We start from the raw sequence: 23,201 nt of genomic DNA on the forward strand, positions 1-23,201 counted from the left end.
GCAATGTATTCAAAAACAAGCATTGAAAAAGAACTCCATGCACTTCAAACTTTGAATAAGTGAGCCCATAAATTTAAGAGGTGTAAACAGCAGGACAAAAAAAGAGGGATTGTTTCGGGCAGTGTGGGAAGATGAAACTGAGTAATGGGCTAAAACTGAGCAAGCAAAAAATGCATGCGGCCATTCAGGGAGGGTTTCCTGAGCAGAGCGTCACTGAGCACCGAGCTGCACCACGGGGAGTGCTCAGCTGGGGCTGTGGGGTGCGTGAAACGCCTGTGGAAGGGATTCCATCACTTCTTGCAGTCCTCTGTGGCTAAAAGTGTATTTTCATGCTGTGCAGCAGGTTTAGAAGAGTGGCTGCTTTTTTTTTTTTTTTTTCTTCCCCTTATCTTCAGGTTTTAGCCTGTTAATAAATAATAAAAGAAGAAGAAAAAAAAAAGAGGGTAAGAGGGAAGGACAGGCTCTCCTATGTAACAAATGCTCAAAATGCTGCACTCCTCTCCTTACCCCAGGGATCTCTCAACAACTGAGTGCTGTGAACGCTGCATGGCCTCCTCCCGGAGGCTGGCAAGCCTGGGCTGTACCTCGCTGACACAGCGGGGCTGTGTTTTCCTTGCGAGACTGTGTTTTTTTTACTAGTGTGGAAAAATCCCCACTTAGAAGGACGTGGCTATGAATTATGAATGCAAATGCAGTTGCATTGTTGCCATCCATGTAGGTGCCTGAGGGGTTGGAGGGGGTCTCTGGCTGCCCTGGTGCTTGGATAGCATCCCCCTGCTACCCCTGTTCCCAAACTGAGCCCCTTGGATCACTAATTCGGCTCCACCAGGCACAGGAACTGTGGTGCCAGTGCCAGGACAGGAGGCCATGGGCACAGCCGGGCACCCAGGAGGCTCCCTCTGAGCACCAGGCAGCACTTCTGTGCTGGGCGGGTGACGGAGCCCTGGCACAGGCTGCCCAGAGAGGCTGTGGGGTCTCCTCCTTGGGGATCTCCAGAAGCCGCCTGGACGTGGTCCTGGGCAGCCTGCTCTGGGTGTCCCTGCTTGGGCAGGGGTGGCACCAGGGGCCTCCAGGGGTTCCTTCCAACCTCAGCCATCCTATGACTCTGTGAAACAGGCATGCAAGTGGAGCAGGTACAGGGATAAGGGCACTTATAGGAGACAAGCTTTTCCTGAAGGCCAAATAAAAATCTAAATTTGTGAAAAAATTTGTGTTACAGACACCATGCATTCACTGCCAACCCGCTCTCCTCTCTGTAAGCAGCGTTGGGCAGTGCTGCTTCTCTCGACAATGCTGAGGGCTCCCATCAGGCAGGAGAAGCCACTACCAAGGACCTGAACCCCAAAGGGACAGCATTGGCTTGAGGTACGCCTCAGTCATCTGGCCATGGCCTTGGGCTAGGTGCTCCTCCTGTCATCTCCATGGCACCATCACCCTGGGCAGACAGAGCCCCCTGGGGCACAGCTTTGAGCCACAGAGGTAGTAGGTGTTGGTGTTGCTGTTCTTTAAAAACACATCCGAAAACCCAGACTTTGCTTTTGCTGGGCTGGTCAGACACGCTCTTGTAAACAGAGGCAAGTAAGGCATTAACTGAACAAAACAATGACGGCAACAAAGCAAACAAAAAGTCACACCATAAAGTATTTATTAAGAAACAAAGGGGGCTTTTTTCTTCATTTGTAAGAAACACTTTAAACCAAGCACCCTTTCAGAGATTTAAAAGCTATATCAAATGTTAACATTGGTTTTACATTATTATACATGACATTAAAAAAAAAAAAAAAAACAGCACATCTCACAAACTTCCTTTTAATTACAACTCAGGTTTCTTTTCCTTCAGCTGTAAATTAATTTCTACAGACTTAAATTTAACTTATTCATATTTATTTATTTATTTATTTATTAAAACAAGTAAACAATATACAAAGATTCACCTGAACATCACGGGTCAGAGCAGGTGTCCTTGTCGGGGGACGCGCAAGGAGCACGGCGGGCAGCGGCCACAGCTGATGGCGCTCGGGGCTGGCAGGGACACTCCATCGGTGGGCTTGTCTTCTGGCAGAGACAGCCCACCGCCTTGGCACCATGGGGCGCGTATCTCCAGCTCTTGGACGAGCTGCTGGCACCGGTATTGGCACTGTCACCATCACTGTCACCGTCACTGTCACCACGGGGCCTGCAGCCCACTGCTCCCAGCGCCGCTCGGCGCAGCGGGAGGCGAAGGCCGGGCCTGCGAGCTGGCGTTTTTGTAAAGGTCACACACGCTGAATGGGGAGATCTCGGCCAATAACAGCAGATCGGGTATAAATTACCTATTCATTTTCCTATTTCAGTGGTCAAAAACATTTCTCCCTTCTGTAGGCTGCCTGTGTGTGTGTGGCGTGTTTACAAGTAAACCATCGGATTTGGCAACGCTTCCACGCGAACGCGTGGTTTTAAAAGAGACATACAAAAAATAGTAGTGTCACAGTTATTGCTACGTACTGATACAGTATCGGAAACAAGAAACCTTTTGCCAGCTCTGGTCTGCTTACAGCAATTGCCCGGTTTGGGTTTTGCCCTTAGTACACAGCTGCAGCATTTAGTCTGAAGAACAAACGGACTGAAATGCAGAGACCAAGTTTTCCAAGAGACAAAATCAGCCCTTAAGACTGTTTTGCTCATTTAAATACGCCTGGGGTGATACTTTACAATTAGCACGGTCTGATTATTTCCCGTGTGCTGCTGCCTGGCCAAACTCGGGAGGCATTTACCCGAACAAACACACGATGCCGACTGCGATGCCCCCTCTGCAGGTGCAGCCTTTCATGCGTTGCTTGGGCCTTTTCCCTCATCCTCGATGCAGGTTTTTAAACCTCGCTGGACATTTCTGCTCCCAAGAATAATCCAGGGTGGATTTCCAAGCTCTGCAAGTCCCTGCTGGCTTGGTGGGACCAGGGCAGGCTGTTCCGCATGGTCCCATGGGTGGGCTCCAACACGAGCCCGTGGCAGGGCCTGGGCCCATCAGGCCCGCGCACACAGGTTGAATGTTTCATGGGAGGCGAGGTCAAATGAGGCGTGTTGGAAGTCGCAGCACAATCTTCCTCTGTAAGCATTGCTTCAGCTCCAACAGCGGTCACGGAGTCGAAAATTTGTGCTGGTGGCTGGAGGAGCAAGTACCTCGCACCCTGTTCATAGTAGGAAGTCCGCAAAGAGAAAAGAGTTTGTGCAAACCACTACCAGTTCCTGATCTTGAGGCAAAATAAAATCAAGAAGGGTTTCAAGTGCGCTGGAAGTAAGAGCCGAGTAATTCATCTGCTCCAAGTTCCTACATAAATACCAGGGACACGGAAAGTTGTTCTCTGCAAGACTGAGCACCGCGTGGCAGCTCACCCTGGGCCCAGGGCCCAAAAAAACATGGGAGCTGGTACCAGGAACCGAGCACAGAGCGAAGGCCCTGCTCAGGTTCAGTGGTGATTGTCTGTAAAGCAAAGGGAAATGTCACTAAGGAATTGGAAGAGGAGAAGAGAGAAGAGGTTTCTTAAGTACTGTGGTCTCATACAGTGGAACAAAACTCTTTCTATGAATTAATTAGGCAAATATTTCTGACCATGTCATACCTGAAGGGCACTTAATGGCTCCGGCATTTATCTCGCAAGCACAGTGATCTCTAATGCATATGCTTTTTAAGCATAATCCTTCGCCACTGTAAATCGTGCACTGGAATGAAAGCGTATCTGGAAATGTTAATTCAGCGATATCATCCTACAGTTTCTGGCAGCGGACCCCAATGAAAATAAATGGTTTATAAACACTGTCTGACATGCATGAGCCTTTCAAAATTATTTACAAGCGATGTTCTGGGAGCTACGTTCCAAGGAAGTATTTCTCCTCTGTTCGGCTGGGATATGAAAAACCTGTCGGGCGGGGAGGGGGAGGCAGTTACACGGCGGCGCTACACGGTCACGGCCGGGTACATCTTCTGCTCGCCGCCGGCGTGCGGGAATGGGGACTGGATCTGCCTGTAGCCACCCTGCAAACCGTCCAGGAAGGGGGCCACGGGGGCGAGCGGCACCGAGTCGTGCTGGACGGCGTAGCCCACGTAGGGCGGGTGCAGGTACTGCCCCTGGTGCGGCACGATCTGGGTGGCCTGCTGGCAGTTGAGCACCGAGAAGTTGGTCGGCATGTTGACGTAGACGTTGTTCATGGTCCCCTCGGGCAAGCAGCAGTTGGTCTGCGACCTGGTCGGGGGGGCTCTGGCCCCCGAGTTGGCGCTGGAGCTGGAGCTGGCGGCGGTGCTGGACTGTCGGGAGGAGGAGCCGCGGGAGGTGCTGGCGCTGGGGATCATGGGGATGGTCTCCATCAGGCGGGTGCCCCCGGGCGCGCGGCTCTGCTGGGGCTCCTGCTTGGGCCGCAGGCACCTGCAGCAGCACGCCGCCACCAGCGAGCCCAGGATGATGAAGGCGACGAAGACGGATCCAACGATGAGGAACGGCACGTAGATGGGCACTGCAACGGCAAGGAGAAGGTGGGTGCTGGGAGCACGGACAAGCTGCAGGAGGTCCCCTCCACCCCCACCCCGGCACCAAGCCCACCTCAGCTCTGTGCACTGGGTGGTAAAAGCTCAGCGTTCAGCTGCACGCTTACACAGGGCAGCTAAAACCAAGGGCTGGAGCTTCCAAAGCATCTCAGAAGTTACTAGCAGGGAGCAAAACCCTCAGCTCACACCTCCCCAGAGGAAGGCTCACTCCTGTTGCTGTCGGTCTGGTCCGTACCAACCACTGCTCTGCATCTCACTGGATTTTGTCTCCGACTAGAAAAATTAAGCAAGAGAGCGCCCAGTTTGAGCAGCGCCACAGCAAAATGCTTTGGGACCAGAACCCCTGCTCAGGATCACGGGATGGTCAGACCCCGGCGCTGCATCGCATCCCTCCACATCGCCAGCCCTCTCTGGCTGCTGTCACCCCTTGGGGCAGCCCTGTGGATGACTGTCTGGCTGCTCTGTGCTCCAGTCCTTAGGCTAGGGAGAAACCACAGGGCGACTGGGCTTTGCTACCTGCACAGAGGCAGCATCCCTCCTCGTGAGGCTGGAAGAGGGGACAAGGGGGCACCGGGGGCAAGGGGTGAGAGTGGGCAGCGTGGGTGATGCTCCAGAAGGGAGCCCACCAAGGCAGATGGCGCACACAGTCACCTGCTCGCAGGTAAAAAGGTGTTCCCTGTGCCACGGTGACAAATCTGTGCAAACACATCCAGGAGTAATGAGGGGATGGGATCTCCCTTCAGTGCTTTCAAGTGCTCCAGACGAGCCCGGGCTTCATCGTGGCCATCAAAACCCATCAGCGTGGGGATGCAGGCAGGGCTGCAGAGCCCTGTGTGGTTCCTCCTGACCCGCTCTAATGAAACCACCACTAACGGTGGTCCCCAGGCATGGGGTCAAGGGACGGGGCCACCTCTCAGCACACGAGATCTCGTGCAAGAGCCGTGAAGGGGGCGACGGGCCCGCTGAAGTCAGCGCAGCTCCTCGCACAGCTGAATGCATGCAGTGGGCTATCAGCCAAAACGCCACATTCTTCCCTCCTCTCTTCTGCAATTTTAACACTTCCTACACAAAGGCCTCGCAAAGGATTGTGTCTCCTTCTGCGCCCGGCGAGACAGCGGCTCTTCGGCAGGTGCACACACTTGCTGCAGACTGCAGCGCACAAGTTTTCCGAGAGTAAATCTGTCCTAATTATAACATCACTTCAGGCTACACTTCTGGTGTGTTCACCATGTGTGGATGGCAGCAAATGTGCTGGAAAGCCACTGAGGCTTTTTTTAAACAGCAGTAGAAAGACTCAAGTTTATCCTTGAAATTCAGTCTCGTAAGGAGCCGTCTGAGCCAGCGGTACCCGAGCTCGGAGAACGCACACAATTAGAGCGGGGACCGGCCACGAGTCACTCGGCAATGTCATGTCACTTTTTTTCTACCCCCCCCCCCCCCCCCCCCCCCCCCCCCCGTATGGGCTGTTTCGTTTTTTTCTTCGCTGTTTAATTGGGAGCACGGCCGGGGCCGAGGGAGCAATTAAGCAGCGATCGATGCGCACACGGCACCGGCAGCTCGCTCCGCTCCCGGCCGCTGGCGAGCGGCTTCTTCTGCTCTGGGAGAAGGCAGGGCCGGCCTCTCCAGCCACAGCAGCGTGGAGGGGGGGCACAGCCCGGGTATTTCTCCCACTTCAACCCTCCAGAGCGGTCGGGGGGACCCCCAGCTCCTTCACCAGCCCTGTCACCCCGTTCCTACTCGGGGCGCACCGGCGACGGGGGGGGGCCGCTCGCAGCTCCCCCCAGCCGGGGCAGCCCCCCAGCCACCCGGAGCCGCCGAGACCCGGCACGGGGACCCCCCCCGGCTCCCCGGGGGTGCCTCCTCACCTGCCGCCCCGTCGGGGCCGTCCTTGCCGGGCCGTCCGGGCTCGGCGGCTCCGTGCCTCCGGTCGTTATCGCAGGCTCCCTGGTCGAGCCGCGCCTCGGCGCTGGAGCAGCAGTAGCGGAGGGCGCAGCTGCCGCAGCAGATGGTGGCGTCGCCGCCGTCGAAGCGCTCGGGGCACTGGAAGCCGTCCCTCCAGCCGCCCTGCCCGTCCAGCCAGCCGTGGCAGTACTCCCCGCTGCCCGCCGCCCCCGCCGGCAGCAGCCAGCCCAGCGCCGCCAGCAGCAGCGGGCAGCAGCCCCCGCCCCGCATGGCGCACACCGAGGGGGCGGCCGCTCGCAGCCCCCCCGAGCCCGGGCGGCGGCGACGCCCGGCCCCCGGCCGCGGCTCCCGGCGCCGCATCCCCGGGACGGCCGGGGCGGGGGGACGGCAGCGCTACCCCGTCCCCGCCGCCCCCATGGCTCCGCTCCGCCGCTGCGCGCCCCGTCCGGGCCGGCCGCTGGGCGGGGGGCCCCGCGCCCCTCCCTTATATCGCCGCCCGCAGCCGCCGCCCCCCCCCACCCCCCGCGCATGCGCCCGCCCCCGGCCCCCGCCCCGACGGCGCGGACCCGGCCCCCGGCTCCCCCCCCCCGGTGGGGAGAGGGGGAGACCCCCGGGACCACCCTCCCGGGACCCTGAAAGAGGCGACCCCCAGAGGGGCTGGGGGGGGCGGGGAGGGGTGTGTGCGTGTGTCCTCTCCTCAAGAGCTGCGTCTGGTACCTGCCCCCGCCCCCCCTACGAGACGGGAGAGCAAGTGGAAAGTAGTTTTTTTTTTTATTATTATTATTATTTTTCAATAAAAAGGCAGAAAACGGGGGGCTCCCCAGACTGGGCCCGCTTTTGAAATCTGTTCTTAAGGTTCCAGCCCTTTTCAGCCCCTCTGTCCCGGCTGCAGGTTGGGCAGAGCTGGGGGCATGCCCCTGCCCAGGGCAGCTGCCCCTCAGTCCCCTTGATGCTTTCAGCGAGCCCCAGCCCATCCCTGACCCTTGCCAAGCTGCAGCCCCTGGCCCAAGCCCCCTGGTGCAAGGAGGGGAGGTAGAGGCAGCTCTCCCCCCTCCACCACAGCCCCAAGGTGGTCAGAAGCCCAGGGTGCCGGCCTTGGCCATAGCAGCTGGTTATCGACATGGTGTGGGTGCAATGCCAACGAACATGATGAAACAGGCATGGAGTTGAAGGACAAAGTCTGAGATGCTCCATGTCACTGTCCTGATCCTGAGCTTTCAGCTTCAGTGGTATCGGGGCAAGGAGCGCCAGGTTTTGGGGTGCAAGCAGCAGCTGGTTCCAGCCATCACCCCCAGTCCTGGAGCGCTGTGTGGGAAGGCGGCTGCCTGCAGACAGGTGAGAGCCTGGGGGTCTGCCTGAAACCTGCACCAGGGCCTTAACGCAGAGATCAGCCAGCAACATTGCTTTCCTTAAACCTGGATTGAACTGATGCTTTCACAATAAGAAAAACAGCTTTTTGATTACACGTGGCAAGCAAACTACTTCCCCAGCCCTTCTGAGTTGCTTCCCCTGATACTCAGTAAGGTCATCCCTTTAAATAGCAACAGCAGAGTATCAGACACCACTCTCCTTTGTACCTCGCTGTCTCACCCGTACGTATTCCCAGCGACGAGCCTCCATCACAACAAAATACCAGCACCAGATCCCTTGCAGAGATTGTCCACAAAAGCTATTTCATATATTCCAGCTCAGAGTGTCTCGACTTGTCTCCGTAAACCCAGAGATAATTGTCCTTTTGTGAAAGGTAAAACATGGCACTTGGGGAAGTGCTTTAGAATGCATTTAGCAATAGACTAATTAGCAAAGATTTTTTTTCCAGCTGTATTTTGAAGTCGATTGGGTAACATCTGTATGACTTATTAAAGTTTAAAGCTCTTCCACACACAAAAAAAGTGAAAATACGTAAGTACGGCAACAGCCATTTCTGCTCCGCTACTTTTCCACTTACTTTTCTGTGTCTAGCAACTTCACATTAACTCAATCTACTTCAAAGTAAGCCAAATGCCTCGCTAGAGCCCCACATCCCATAGGCACTGAATTCACAGGCTCCCATCAAAGTGAGCATCTCGCAGCTTTCAGATGGAATCGAAACATCACGGGTATGTTAGAGAGGGCAAAGATCTCAAAAGCCTAGAGATAATGCTGATCCATAAGTCTCTATTACCTGCTCCAACTTTATTTTTTTGAAACTCTCCCAGATTTTACTACCACCAGTTACAGCTTCCCAAGGCCTTCTGCTCACCACAAATTTTCTTACCAAACGCAGGATCACAGGAGAGCAAACACCAAGTTGTATTTTGCAACCAGCTGAAGAACTGACCTGCTCTGTTCCCTGAAAAACCTTCAGTGCACACCAGGAAAACAAGGAGTTGTGCACTTCCTGTGCCATTTTTACCGCTATAGCCTGCGGTACTCAGGACTCAACCCACAATGGCTCCACGTGCCCTCACCTGAGCGGCCTTCTCCTTGTTTACCAATGGCACTTTAGCTGCTTTTCTACTGCTACTGAAATCCTACACATAGGAAGTTTTTCTATTGTAAATGGACCATGAAAAAAAAACCACATCAGAAATAGGGACGGTGTAAGACAACCACCAGTGGGAGAACCACCACACGCCAGGCAGAGGCCGAGGCCCCACTCTGGTGGCAGCGAGGCCCCACGGAGCCGCTGTGGCGCAGGCGGGCAGAAAGGGGGGAGGACCAATTAGGGGAAGCTGTAACAACAACGAGTAGCTAACAACAACCCCCCCCTCACCTTGGGTTTTCACCTTACAAATTTCCCAAGGCGGAGGCAGGAAGGCAGAGCTCTGCGGCTCTGTTTTGGCTGGAAACCTTCAGAGCCCACGGGAAGGCCAACCCCGCCACGCGGCCCACCGGGCTGCCGCAAGCTGCTCGTGTGAACGGCTCCTGCTGTCAGGGATGTTTTGCTTCCCCTATCGCATTTCCGACCCGTGCTCTGCAAATTGCTGCCTTCCCTCTGTGGTACGGGGGCACAGCGATGGCAGCAGCTCCTGTCCCGTTTTCCTTTCAGCCCAGAGGAGGCGGACTTCAGGCTGCTGATAGACACATCCTTCTCTGGCCCTTTGGGATTTTTTGTTTCGTTCTAAGTAAACAGTAAGTGGATTTTATCCACTTTGGTACAAGTGAGATTAACAGCTTCCCACTGCCCAGCCCTGGACACTGAGCAGGCACATTTACGTACCTTTCTCATCGTGTTTAGCTGGTGTATCTGCCTCACATCCTTACTGTCAAACAGCTTCGCACCCTCCTCAGAAGCCTTCAAAATCTGCATTCAGGAATTTCCTCAGTTCTGCAGTTGCATCCACAACATCGCAACTTCAGCTGCTGGGTTAAAGCTCTGAACCTGAAATCGCCTCCTTCTCTTCTCCCAGAGAAAAACTAGCATTAATTGCCACAAAACTAGCATTAATTGCCACGTTTCTCATGTTCAGCTCACTCGGCATATAACAGCCAGGACATGCTTATCACAGCAGACAGATTTGTACTGCTAGATTTGTACACGCAGCATCGCAGCTTAACACTTTGTCAGCAGAGATTCCTCTTCCTGGCGATATAAAATAATGGGATTGATTCACATCTGAAAGCCAAGTTGAAGGTGTAGGGGTTTAGTTATCAAGTATATATATTATTATTTTTAATTATAAACAAACCACCGTGGAGTCAAAAATGCCTGCGCTCTGTATATTTGTCCTGGCAAAGTCACCGCTCAGTAGAACCCTATCCCCATGCCGATAAAGCAGTGCCTTGCTGCCCCCATGCGAAGTTAGTGGGAAGGGAAGCATCACTGAAATGCCGCAGCAACAGATTTTGGACCAAGAACCAGCGTGGTTAAGAGCACAGCTCTTGCTGCCAGGTGATGCTGATGTAATTCCTGGGATTAGGATAGTTGCCAGAATATATGAGCTTAATTAGCAGGGCTTCCTTCCCTTCTTGCCTGGTAATTAGCTATCTTTTATACCAACACACCTATACCTATGGTATTATTTAAACACCATCAGCATAGTTAGAAAGCCCAAACTGCTACTCTCATTGTGGTATTGCTTGAACAGACTGGACTTTTTTTTTTTATTATTAAATTTGCTCCCTAAGCAGAAATTATATCTACATTTTAAAATACAAGTATTCATAACAGAAAGGCTTTCTTTTATTGGCTCTCATTTCCTGGAAAATAATTAGAACAAGACGATCCAAGAAACATCTTGCAGAAAGAGTCAAGGGCTGTAGAAGAGAAAAAAAAAAAAAAAGACCTAGGATGCAATGACACAAAGCTCACGTGCTCCCTGGGGGCCTGAGTGGGAACACCTTCAGTGGCAGGGACTTGGCTTCTCCTCCCAGCGCTTGGTGTTCCTGTGCACACAGCAATGACATGGGACATTGGCACCCTGCTGTTACAGGCGACGCGGACACCTCCCCTATCTCATGGCTGGCTCCAAAACCCACCACTGCTGGAGATAAGGGAATGAGGTGAGTGGGCATCTGTAAGTGCTTGGGGACACCTCCCAAACTCACCAGGGAAATGTCACAACACACTCCAGAGGAGGCTGTTTCTCAGAAAATGTCCCCCAGGTTCAGTGCTGAGCCCAGCGCCCGTCTCACCGTGGCTTTGGGGCTTTGTGCTGCCTGACTCCTCGGCCATAGTGAATACAGCTGTCACCTTCCCCGCCCTGAGTCTTAGCACATGGATTTTTGGAGCTCCCACTTACCACAGGCCCAAGACTGCTGTCGCAGGATAAAAGCTGATACACATGGCTTCAGATTGAGAGTGCATTTCCTAATTGAATTATTACTGCTATAACCAACCACTACAAACAGGAAAAACCCTTAGGTTTTTCTCTCCCACACTCAGAGCATTACCATACCCAAAGCCAACACAAATAGCATTCAAACCCTTCCCTTTTTACTCAGAGCAGACTTACAACAGAGTTTCAGCATCAACCTCACTTTGGTACTGCTGACGCAAGCAGTTTTGCCCTCATGGTCTGTACCGCGTGAGCTCGGCTGATGGCCAAAGCAGGTCTCACCCTCCCTGGGGATAAAGCTCACTCCTGCTTCAGCTGCTGGGGGCACGCCAACACCTGCCTGCTCCCCCAAAGCTGTTCGTGGGATTTAAGCAGTACACCACTACCACAGGGGTAAGCAGCGGTGACCTTCGTGGCAGTGAGCTCCTTCAGCCAGCCACTGGCTGAAGCACTCAAAATGAGACTAAAAAGAACATTTTCCTATTTGAAAGTGACATGATGCACATTGCTAAGAGACTTTTACATAGCATTAACGCTAGCACCATCTTTCTGCTGTCACTTCTGCTAGTTTTGTCTGGTCTGAATGCGAAGTCCAGACAACCAAGAAATGCTATCGTTGTTAACAGGATTCGAGATTTTTGATGTTTGCAGTTTGGATTAGCTTCTACATAGGTACCTAACCATGGAGTTAGCAGATTAGCTTTAGCTACCCAACTGTATGTAGTTTGTGCCTCCCCGCAAGGTTTCACCTAAACACAAGTCTGTTCAAGCTGCCTGTCACTTTTTCCTTGTAAGAACTTCTCTTACTAAGCATACCAGATTACTGTTCAGAATTAAGTTTCAGATAATAAACTGCTACTTGATTTTTTATCAAGTCTGTGCTTCTCGCCCTTTTTACTACTAGTACAACCAGTATCCAATCAAAACCTCATCATCCTAGCTTGCTTTTGTGCCTGGGATGATCAGCCCAGAAGCACATCCCATTGGCACCACACGCCACATCAAATACACAGATCCAACACAGTATTTACTGCTCACATGGCATATACCAGCCTCTAATCAGCGTGGGGTTTTGGAAGCAATTACACTACTGTCTAGCAAGCTGCTGTCCTTGTGCTGTCCAAGTACACGCCGTACAGTGACGCCTGTGTTGAAGAGACAAAAAAGGGAAATCCATCAGTCTGGAACCTTAACTGAACGAACTAGAAACACAGCTTTCACTGGTTCAGCTATTGACCTGGTTAGGACAGGAGTACGCATTCCAAGTTTTCCATGCAAGCATTCAGCAGACTTGACCTGATATCCTAGTAAGGGCAAATCTATACCCAAACAGACATAAAATCAACCCAAAAGCTTTCCCAGATTTTTTCAGAAGCTTCTAAACTTAACCATAAGCTGTTTAGAGTAAGCTAAAATTGCCTTACTTCTAAAAGGTAAGGAAGCAAAAGACGAACTAGTTTTTGGAAAAAGCTAGGTATTGCTTTAGATTCAGCAGCACTCTCGCTTCCTCACCGTGGCACTGCACAACTGCAGTGATGGGCCATGAAGATTAAATTCCCAAGGCTGAGTAAAGGCATTAAGTAATAAACCCCACAGCAACACAGTCAGGTGAGTCACAGGGATCGTTCAAATGCTGGTGAAGTTTAATAAGACCCTACAGCCTTAGAAAAGAGGTGCAAGAAAATGTGAATGACCTGGAAGCAAAAGGTGCACAACGGTGCCTGTGAGGGCTTCGTAGTAGAAGTGTAAAAGTGGTTGTCTCCTGCCACCTGGTGAAAGCAGCGTTCACTAACAGAGCTGTTGGAATCCCGATACAAGTTTTCTTTTCTTTTTTTTTTGGTGATGGTGGTTTGTTTTTTTTTTCCCACCTAGAAAATGAAGCTTCTACAATCATCTATTTCTACCTACTACACATTAAACCAATACCAAAATTTGTGTTACAGATTCAGTTGAGTTGGGACTACAAAGATACCAGCATGCAAGTATTCAACGCTGAGTTCAGAAGAGGCGATCCCAAAGTGAATTAACACCAGTTGTCCCATCAGCAGTAGGAAGCCTGTGCTCCACACCCCCTCATCTCCCCCCTCACCACCTCCATCCTCCTTTCAGCAACATACCTGTCTGTTAGGTGGGAGACCGCGTGCCACGGCTGGGCTGAAGCTCCAGGGTGAGGCAGCACAGAACTGCTGCAGGCAGCACCTGGGTCTTGCTCCCCTCCCCAAGCCCAGCCGGGGATTTTCACCAGGGGTTGTGCAGATCTACTGCCATGATACTTGCAACTGGCAGTGTCCAGAGATACACGTTTAAAAGGGAATGGAGAAGGGAAGATAGAAACAGCTAGACAGCACAATCCGAGCAGTTAAAACTGCATAACTTACTGGTGAACTATTTTGTTCACTGCCAGTTTTTTCCTTATAAATTTGTGAGTTTTTAGGAAAACAAACTTTTAGACTGCGTAATGGATTTACATTCTACAACATGGACTGATTTTCCTATATGGGTACTCAATTTCTCACAAAAAACCTGTAAGTTACTTCTCTTTATCTTCTGCAGAGACATTCCAGGTATTAGAGCCAATACCAGGTCTGAGCTGACATAACAGATTTTGGATTACTCCTACTATTAACAAGTGAGTAGAGGACTGGGGGGAAAAAACCAGAAAGAATTTTCCTCTTTGATGCTGGTGTCAAAGAGGAAAAAGAGGTCACAGTCTGTATTCCTGCGCTTTATACCATTTTTTAAATGTAAGTAAAAACGAGTAGGGTTCAAAATAGTCATGTTATGAACACGTAGGTGGAAGGACATGCCAGGATTTGGATTTCAGATGCCCGTGGTGAGGAAGATGCATGAACTCTATCCAGCTTCCCCTAATTTCAACATCCTCCCTCCCAATCAACAAGAAAGCAGTCAATGCGCATGGTACACTATCCACATAGACCCCATGCCAGAAACAGACAAATACGAGAGCAAAGAAAGTTGGGAGATGCTGGACCAGGAGGAGGTTCAAGAAGAAAGCAAACCAAGGCATACCTCCTGTTACATATATTGTAGTGGGAATAATGAAAAAAAAACCCTTCTGGTAAAAGAGGCCACAAATAAGTTTACATCACAGCTGTACAACAAGGTCTTAATAAAGAGAATGACATCCCACATATGTCCCACTTCAATCTTCCTCCCATACATATTTTTCTTTCTTTAAAGAGCGAATACTCCAGACTTTATTTCATTTCATGGTGTTTAAGTACGTCAGCTTCTTAACACACCTGGTAGAAAGCTTATCCATACCATGAACGTATCTGCATTTTGCACATTAATTGTATTGCATATGTTTACATTGAAAAAAATGAAATAATAATGTATGCAATGCTGATCCATGAAAACCATGGCTAAATTCAACAACCAAAGTAATATTCTGGGACTAGGATTACTTCAAATTCCATTTTGACCACTTTAGTTTGTACTTCAGCATGCAATTATTTTATTATATAATCACTTTTTTACTTAGGCTAAAATTAAAGAGAACTATTGCCTTAACATGAAAAGAAACAACAATACAGGTACACAGGAGGCTCAGACTGCCTTGGACTTTACAAAAAAGTACACCTAGTGCTGTGTTATATTACAGCATGACCAAGGTTTATATAGCCAGTGTTAAGAGATTCTAGACAAAACCACATTTTCCTTCCCCCCTCCCCAACCCTCCCTTTCCATCCAGAGATTATGGCCTTAGCTTCAGAAGTAACAACTCTAAGTTCTAGGAGAAACAATTCTACTTATTAGCCAGTTACGGTTTTGTTTGTCCTATAACAGAGGAAGACGAGAGGAAACAGTCTTTGAAATAGGCAAATATGTATTACAAGGATCACAGCATTAATGTTTTATTGTTTGCACAATGGTAAGTTGTTGCACATGTGGACAAACAGTACACATTTAGAATTAGTTTCACAAATCGATACATTACAAGAAAGTCCAGTGGTTTAACATTAACTATCAAAAAAGCAGTAACAAAGGAATAAAAACGTTACCGGTTTGACTGCAGCCCAAGTTTTTAAAAGGTCGAAATCAAAATAAACTTTTAGCTTTCCCAGACATAAAAAAAACCCACACATTATATCCCTTCCCAGGGGAAGGGTCACAAAGACGCAGTAACATACAAGTGTACAAAAGGGAAGAATTCTGTGCTCGGTTTCCCTCAATTTTACCAGATCAAGTGATAAACCGAACATTTGTCAAAAAGCAACCACTGCTGAATGCAGACATTTCCAAAACATACAAAATGGTAATAACACTTCAACAAGAGAAAGCAAATAACTTGCTCGGTACTAGAAAAAAAAAATCTTACGCACTGTAACTGTTTTAGAAAAGAAGGTGCTTTTGTGAAAATGATTGTGAATATTAATTTGATGCATGTTATATACAAAACATCATCTAGAAACAGCAACACAACTCCAAAGCTCCACATTCACTCACACTTCAACCTGTATCTCTATTTGCAAAGATTAAATGGATCTATTACTTCTCTCACATAGGGCAGTGCCTCCTTAAGGTCTTTTCCAGCTATTCCTAGTGGACACAGAATTGGAAAAGCAGCACAAGCAGCTAAGATGTAATATGCAAGATTCATACTCTACTGTTGCAGTAGCTTAACCTTCAAATCACATTTTTCTCAATTCTTTAGCAGCAACTTACTGTACTATACCTTGTATTGAAAACAGATATGCAATAGCTCTTTAAGTCAATGCAGGTAGCACTGACTAGATGAAGCTGGTGAATCAACTCTGTTTTGTAACATTTAATTCAGGTTTTCACTGCAATAGTATATCCTTATCCCCTCCAACTGCAGGGAAAAGCTCATCCAGCTTGACAGCTCTCTGCTTGCAAACAAACCTTGTGGAACCCCGAGCTTTCAGCTGAAATCCTGCAACACCCCACTGTGCAGCTCAGGAGAAAAAACAAAACAAAACAGTTCGGGAACATTACCTATGAAATGTCTGTGCCAATTTCAGACTCTTCTTTAGAGTTGGCTGCTAAATGGGTAAAGTAAAAGGTTCAAAAACCACAGCTCCTAAACACTGTACATACACACCAAGCTTCGTGAAATAGTAAACATTGTATTTCAGCTGGTCTTAAACAACAGAACATGAGAAGCAGATGACACAGCCTGGGACCCACTATCTGAAATTCAGAACCTCAAAATGTGGAGCCACAGAGTAACATGGAGAAACAGAACACACAAAGAAGAGGAGACCTGTCTGTGGGGCAAGGTTTGCACATCTGTTTTTATTTTATACATATATATACACAGACATACACACAGCTGTGTGCACTGTACTGTATATATTTACATCCATATACACAAAAACACCCTGAAGTAGATTTAAAGGCCATATCCAGGAACAGAAGATATGAACTCTAGTATTTGTACTAGAATATATTTTATCTGTACAAAAAACAAATATGCATATATTCATATGGTATAAAGCTTATTAACAAAAAATAGTCTGCTACTAACATTAGGTTAAATAGATGGTTTTACAAGATTCTTTAATAATGCAGTATAGAACATTTCTAAAACTAGGGCCAAAAATAAAAATACATAAACGGGTTTCTATTCACAAGAAAATAGCTGTTCAATATGATTCCTTTCGTATTTCAGACTAGGGAAAAGTAGCAAATTTTTTTTAAATTTTATTTTTTATAAATCTCACGGGATGCAATTTAATTAATGCATCAATCTAGAAAAATAGACTTTTCAGATGAACAAAGTTGATTCACTTCCACTTCCCTAAAAGGGGTGCCTATCTTTTCCCTCGCTTGTTTCCAGCTGGAGGTTTCTTCAGCTGAAGAAGTTGCCCTCCTGTCCCAAAGCCTGCAGATGCAGGATTAGACACCCCGAACGTCAGACCAGCTGATGCTGTGATGCCAGGATTGCTGAAGTTAAACCCAGATGTAGTCGAGCTGCCAAAGCCTTGTGAGGGAGGCAAAAATATTTTAAAATGTAAGTTACATCAGGATAGCAATTTTGTTCTCCTTGAAGCTGTGAACACCAGCTACTTTATTACCAATATTTATCAATACCAAACTGAAACAGTACAACAGAAGAACTGTAACTCTCTCCTCAAGCTCTCTAAGTACACATAGCATATTTAGATGTGTAGTGTGCATAAAGCAGGATGGGAGGGAAGACAGAAGCATAAGCAGACCATGGCCTGCACTCCTCACCCCACAGCAGGTTCATGGCAGAGCTGGAAGAGCCCCAAGCCTCGTGCACTATTGACTAGGCTACCTTTTCCTCCCTATGTGGCACAGACCCCACCTTAACCGAGGCAGAAAAGGCTCAAAATCTTTGCCAAATTCCTGGTGTCTAACAACTGATTGTGACCTGAATCAAACAGCCTTGAAAAAAATGAAGCTTTGGAAAACCTGAATGAATAGGTGAGCAAATTTTGCTCTTGTATCACCCTTCCCCCCCTTTTTCTATAAAATGTAAATAAATAAAAAAATCATTTGGTTCAGCTACAAAACAAGATCAGGTGAAAAAAATCCACCTACAGTTTTCAGCGACAGTAAAACCAACTCATTACACTTTCGTTTGTGAATTTGTATCAGTTACACATAACCACCTTGATAGCGGTTGAAACAGGATGCTAGAAGCTTCTCAAATACTGGTTAAGAACAAGTTCGTAAGTCTGCTTTCATATTGTTCTCAAGAAACTGAGTAAGGTAACCAGTCACAAAATAACAAGTATGACATGAGCAAATTAAGTTTTATACAAGTTTAACATGAAAATAATTAAAATATTAAGAAAAACACAATTGATTCTCAAATAGAAGAGGGTATGTTCTTAATAAGCATTACTTAACATAAACAATTTCATCAGTTCTCAGACAGCAAAATCAATCCTTTGTTCATATTAGTATCTTCAACTGAATGCCTTAATTATCTCTAAAACCCCAAATTAAAGACCCAACTGGTTGTCTCATCAGAATCCCAAAGTTGCTCACACAAGTCTGACATCTTCCATTCCTTGACTTGTTACTGAAGCATTAGACCAAGAACTATTGTTACTGAAGCATTAGATGAAGAACTGTTTTAAAATAAGGTGAAATTATTCCTCCTGTAACGTCTGGATCTGGATCGCACAACCACACTATGAACTTTGTGTTAGAAAGAAAGAGATGCATAAGTTGTGTGACCGAAGACTGAGAATGTGTTTGTTAATTTAGATATGACCTGGAAAGTAGTAGCTAGTACATTACAAGTACCATTCAGGACAGCCACAAAACTGTAGAAAGGCAAAAGGGAAAATCATCTAAATGGCTTTTTCCCATAAATTCTTTTAAGATAACTCTTACGCAGAATACTCAAATGAAAATCTTCAGGAATAAACTTTGAACAAGACATACGTTGTCTTATTCCTGTTGCAAGGAAGTCATGAAATACCTTGGTTCGAGGAGTGTTCGCACAGTCTTGAACCATAGCTACAAGATGATCAACAGTTTCTTTGCTGAAATAAATATTACTTAGGTTTAAACAAATATTTTCAGAAAGTAGGTGACCACCTGCCTTTTGAAGGCACAAACTTAGCACCTTCCTTAAGAACCTCAGAGTACACCTCACTCACTGTGCATCTACACCTCTGCTTCCTCAAAGCCCCTAAGCACTATGTCCACACATCTCTTCAATACCTCCAAGGATGGGGCTCCACTGCTTTCCTGGGCACCCCATCCCAATGCTTGACCACCCTTCTCCATGAAGAAATTCTAATATCCGATCCAAACCTCCCCTGGCACAACTAGAGACTGTTTCTTTGTATCCTATCATTTGCCATCTGAGACACCGACACCCTCCTCTCACAGAGGCATGATAAGGTCTCCCCTCAGCCTCCTTTTCTCCAGACTAAACAACTCCAATTCCCTCAACTGCTGCTCATGTCTCGTTTCCTAGTCCCCTCACCAGCTTCGTTGCTCTTCTCTACACACACTCAAGCAATTCAATAAACTTCAGACAAGCCCTTCAGGTAGGCAAGCCAAATAAATCATACAAACTTTCCCAATAACAGGTTGTGGTTGTTTTTTTTTTTTTTTTGCTTGTTTTAATGCTACAGGAATAAACAGCAGATCTCAAAGGCAATCTATTCTCTCCTCCTATCTCCACTCTAAATGTAAAGGGATTTCCAGCACAGCTCTAATTGATTTACTAAAGCCCCCATATTTAGAACCTGTTCACAGCTATATATTGATTACATGTAGGTGTACTTTCCAGCAGTGTGAGCATGTGCTGCCACAATCCCATTCAATTGGAACTTACCCCATTGCAGTGAGACTGCTGTTCTTCAATGAAAACAGTTCTCCAACCCAAATTCCCAACTCAGCTCTTCAAAGCATGTCTAGCATCTCAGTTCTCATGAAAATAGCGTGACACCCTCTATCCCCCCCCCCTCAAATCATCTCTATAAAATCAATTTATTTATTTTTTCTCCTTTTCCCATGACTTTGGGAATGAAGGCTCTTTACGACATCCCCCTCAAAGCAACCTTTTTGATTGCCATCAGATGAATAAGGAATTAGGAATTAAGAGGGACTTTTAATTAGGTGTTGGCTTTCCACAGTGGAAGAAAGCTTTGTCTGTTTCAGAGAGAAAGGATGACAGTACACTTCCTATAAATTAATTTAGGCAAAATACCAAAGTGCTCACATCTAAACAAAAGCAGTAACATCTGTATACCCATATATCCCAATTCCCCCAATCTCCCAACTATCCAAAAAAAGGATTCAGAAATAAGATATAACTATCTTACGGTAGGTAATATAGGATCCAGAAACAAGCCTGTTTTTTAAGTGTTATTTAAGAAATAGGACACACAAATTAAAAAAAAAAGTATTGCTAGCCTTATCATTTAGGCATCATTTAAACCCATTTATACACACACATGAAAATCTAACCAAAGATCATATGCGATTTGGAAGCTATACAACATAGGATTTTGGACATAGTGGCAAAAGTTAACATGCTACAGGACTACCAAACTTTTATGAAGGTTCCTAATGCATAATCCCAGTCTAGATGAACATTTTCATGAACGCTATTTTATAAGCACAAAATGTTGGCAATTACATTTAGTGGTTTATATTCCTGGTTACCACCTTATGGATCTGTGACTCTTGAGATAGCTGAAAACAATCCTTATTTAACCGGATCCAACTCATTTGCACTGCTAAATAGAGACTGGGAGCACTGCCACCATGGCAGAGCCTGGTTTGAGGAATACAATAAAGAGACATCTAAATTGTCTCTGCTCACTGCCAATATAGCAAGACTATTTGTTTACTTTGGCTTGATACCTCATTAGCAGTGGACAACTGAACCATACAACTAGTTTTATTATTGTATTTTTAAATACACTGAAAATTAAGTTATATTCTTTGTAACCCAGCAGCTTGAAATTCTGTAATACTATTTGAAATATTATAAAATAAGAATAAAAATTTAAGCAGTGCAAGTTTTGACTTGTTTCTGGTATTAAAAAAAATAAGCAAAAGAAGGTTGATGCTTCGAAACCGCATACTGAAAAATCAGAGATGTTCTATCAAAAATTTACTAGGGTGTTCATGGTGCTAAATAGCTCACTAAGCTGGCTGTATATTTCCACCTTATAACACAAAGCTTAAGGCACTTTACAGGCCTAGTTTGACAGAAAAATGTAACAGTAACCAGGGGAAAAAAAAAGCACAGCAACCAACAAGATACTGGTCCAAGGCAATGTTTTGGGTGCTGACTAATAAACAAACACTTACTATGGTTATAACAGCATTTTTTTTTTTTTTAAAGAGAAATTTCTTAAACATGCTACCAAAAGCTAATCCCAGGAGACATGATACTCCTTCAATGTGTCTCTGAAGACTACACGACAGACCACAGTAAACTACAAGCTTCAAAAACAAACTCCAATTTAAAAACTAAATAGGTAGACGCAAGCTGTAGAAGTGACTAAGATTTCAGACATCTGAGTTATGGAGAAACTACATCCATATTTTCATCTTCTCACTACCAACAAAATAAAACCAAAGAAGTGAAACAATGTTGAGATAATTAGCTCAATTGCCACAGAAGGGTTTTCAAAACAGTTAACACATGAATTCTAGGTATCTACAACGATATGCTACTATAATCTACTATTTAGGACAAAGAATAAGCAAAAAAAAGAGTTTTAAGGCAGCCTTCCAGGCATCTAAAAAATAATTTCAACTTCCTGTATTTACAGTTAAAGTTAAGTTACGGGCACGTTTGTCACAAATTTATGCACTCATTTCAATAGCTCAGTAACAGGATGGCCTATGCGTTCAAGTAGTAACTGTATTCTATTTCTGTGCCTCAGGTTGCAACTTATCCAATCTGATGCATGTTCTCCTTTTTAATTAGATAAAGACCTTTAAATGAAAAATAATACTTAGTTGATACTGCCAAGACCTTTAATAAAACCAGAAAAACTTCTCTGAAAACACATTTAGCAAGTCAATAGTTACTCTCATAGTTACATATACATGCAATGTTAAGCATATTTGTGTCAGGAGCTTTTTTAAGACTGTAGAGTAGTTTGACTATAGAACTTCTGCTTTAAGATAAACGTGAATTCAAGAAAAATAAACCAACCTGCGCTTAGACTTCCTGATGGTTTACTTGTAGTTCCAAACCCAAATGATGATGCTCCTGTGGCACTACTTCCAAAGGCAGAGCTACTTCCAAATCCTAGTAGAATAATAGTAAAGACACACAACAAAAAATTACAGACACAGCAATTAAAGATATATAGGTTTGGGGCAAGTACTCTAAAACCAAACATAATTCTAAGCGTTATTTGGTAAACAAATATTCCCAAGGCTACTGCATCAAGTGTATCTTATTCTCAATATACCATTGCTTTCTATAAAAGAATAACAATGCAAACATGAAAGCCTCAGAGAAAAATATTTCCTTCCAAATACAAAACTGAGTAAAGGAAAAAATTATAAGCAACTGCAGGCAGAGAATCTGAGTTTAACAGCAATTCAATAGACATTTGGTAGATTGTCAAGAATACAATATTCAAAACTAAGAGAATTCAGACAAGTTATATGACTTCTATTAGAGAAAGCCATGATCTTCATCCAAAAGAAGAACTCCAAGAGAAAAGTTCTCTACACTTAGAAGAAAGCAAGCTTTTTCTTGAGTTTACATCTGGTTCATTTCAGGGTTTACCCCACCCCAATTCCAGTCTTACTGGTGATCAGCTTTACCTAAGACATGGCAAAATAAGATAGAACCTAGAATAATAATATAAAATAATAATAATATAATAATTTCTAGAATTTTTAATGGAAAATCATAAAAACTACTGCAATAAGCGTATAGCTGTAATAAAACTAATTTTGCAATTGTTATTTATAACTTCATACTGTAAGTATTTCAGAATTTCAAAGTGTGTTATTAGCATGAAGTGATTTCAAAGTAAAGGAAAAACAAGTTGATATTTGCAGTTTGAGACAGAGGTCAGATAGAGTTGTTTTTTTTCCCCCAACTCAAGAAGTTATCAAAATTAGAACTATTTATATTCAACGAAATTATGCCCCCATCTTTTGTTTGAAGTGTTCGGGAAAATACTTGCAATACTTTAATTTTATATAATAGCAAATACCATTTGAATGCAAGATATTCTGAAAGCTACACTTTTTTTCTCCTATCTAGGTGGAAATGAATTACCAATAGTCAGGCAAGTATCTGTATCACCATCTCATGAAGCATAGGATCAATACTCCACTTATCTTACATCCTCAAGTGCAAAAGCCTATACAATTGTTACTGATAAAATTCACAGACTATTTATCATAGCAAGACAGCACGTTTCCCAGCTAAAATGCAGTTTCAACAATATATGTTAAGAATTGTGCTGTTTAAAAAAGTCTGAATGGTCGAAGCATTCATTCTGTTCATTGGATTCCGAGCACCACTGCAGGTCATTCTGCATGTATTCTGGTATTCT

The 23,201-nt window shown here is 45.9% G+C and overlaps 2 protein-coding genes across 5 annotated transcripts in view; both read right to left on the reverse strand.

The window, feature by feature from the left end:
* Nucleotides 1–1,628: 1,628 nt before the first annotated feature.
* SHISA2 (shisa family member 2) lies at nt 1,629–6,691 on the reverse strand. Its single transcript, XM_035542802.2, has 2 exons — nt 6,385–6,691; nt 1,629–4,488 (listed from the first exon to the last, which is right to left on the reverse strand). The coding sequence occupies exons 1-2, from the start codon at nt 6,689–6,691 to the stop codon at nt 3,935–3,937; spliced, it is 861 nt and encodes a 286-aa protein (XP_035398695.1). The 3' UTR covers nt 1,629–3,934.
* Nucleotides 6,692–15,015: 8,324 nt separating this feature from the next.
* The window catches only part of NUP58 (nucleoporin 58), a 37,065-nt gene continuing 28,879 nt past the window's right edge, over nt 15,016–23,201 (reverse strand). For all 4 annotated transcript variants that reach the window (XM_035542448.2, XM_035542451.2, XM_035542449.2 and 1 more), the window contains 2 exons: nt 21,836–21,931; nt 15,016–17,149 (listed from right to left, as the gene is read on the reverse strand). In XM_035542448.2, coding sequence (XP_035398341.1) covers nt 16,980–17,149; nt 21,836–21,931 — 266 coding nt within the window. In that variant the 3' untranslated portion in view covers nt 15,016–16,979. The remainder of the gene's footprint in view (nt 17,150–21,835; nt 21,932–23,201) is intronic.

Source organism: Cygnus atratus, chromosome 1 (assembly GCF_013377495.2).
Source record: "Cygnus atratus isolate AKBS03 ecotype Queensland, Australia chromosome 1, CAtr_DNAZoo_HiC_assembly, whole genome shotgun sequence".
In the NCBI taxonomy this organism is placed as follows: Eukaryota; Metazoa; Chordata; class Aves; order Anseriformes; family Anatidae; genus Cygnus; species Cygnus atratus.

Bases quoted from the DNA above. Each gene is read 5' to 3' on its own strand.
- SHISA2 (XM_035542802.2), bottom strand. From the start codon at position 6,691: ATGCGGGGCGGGGGCTGCTGCCCGCTGCTGCTGGCGGCGCTGGGCTGG. The intron at 4,489-6,384 runs GTGAGGAGGCAC...TTGCCGTTGCAG, and splicing joins CGGCCCCGACGGGGCGGCAG to TGCCCATCTACGTGCCGTTC.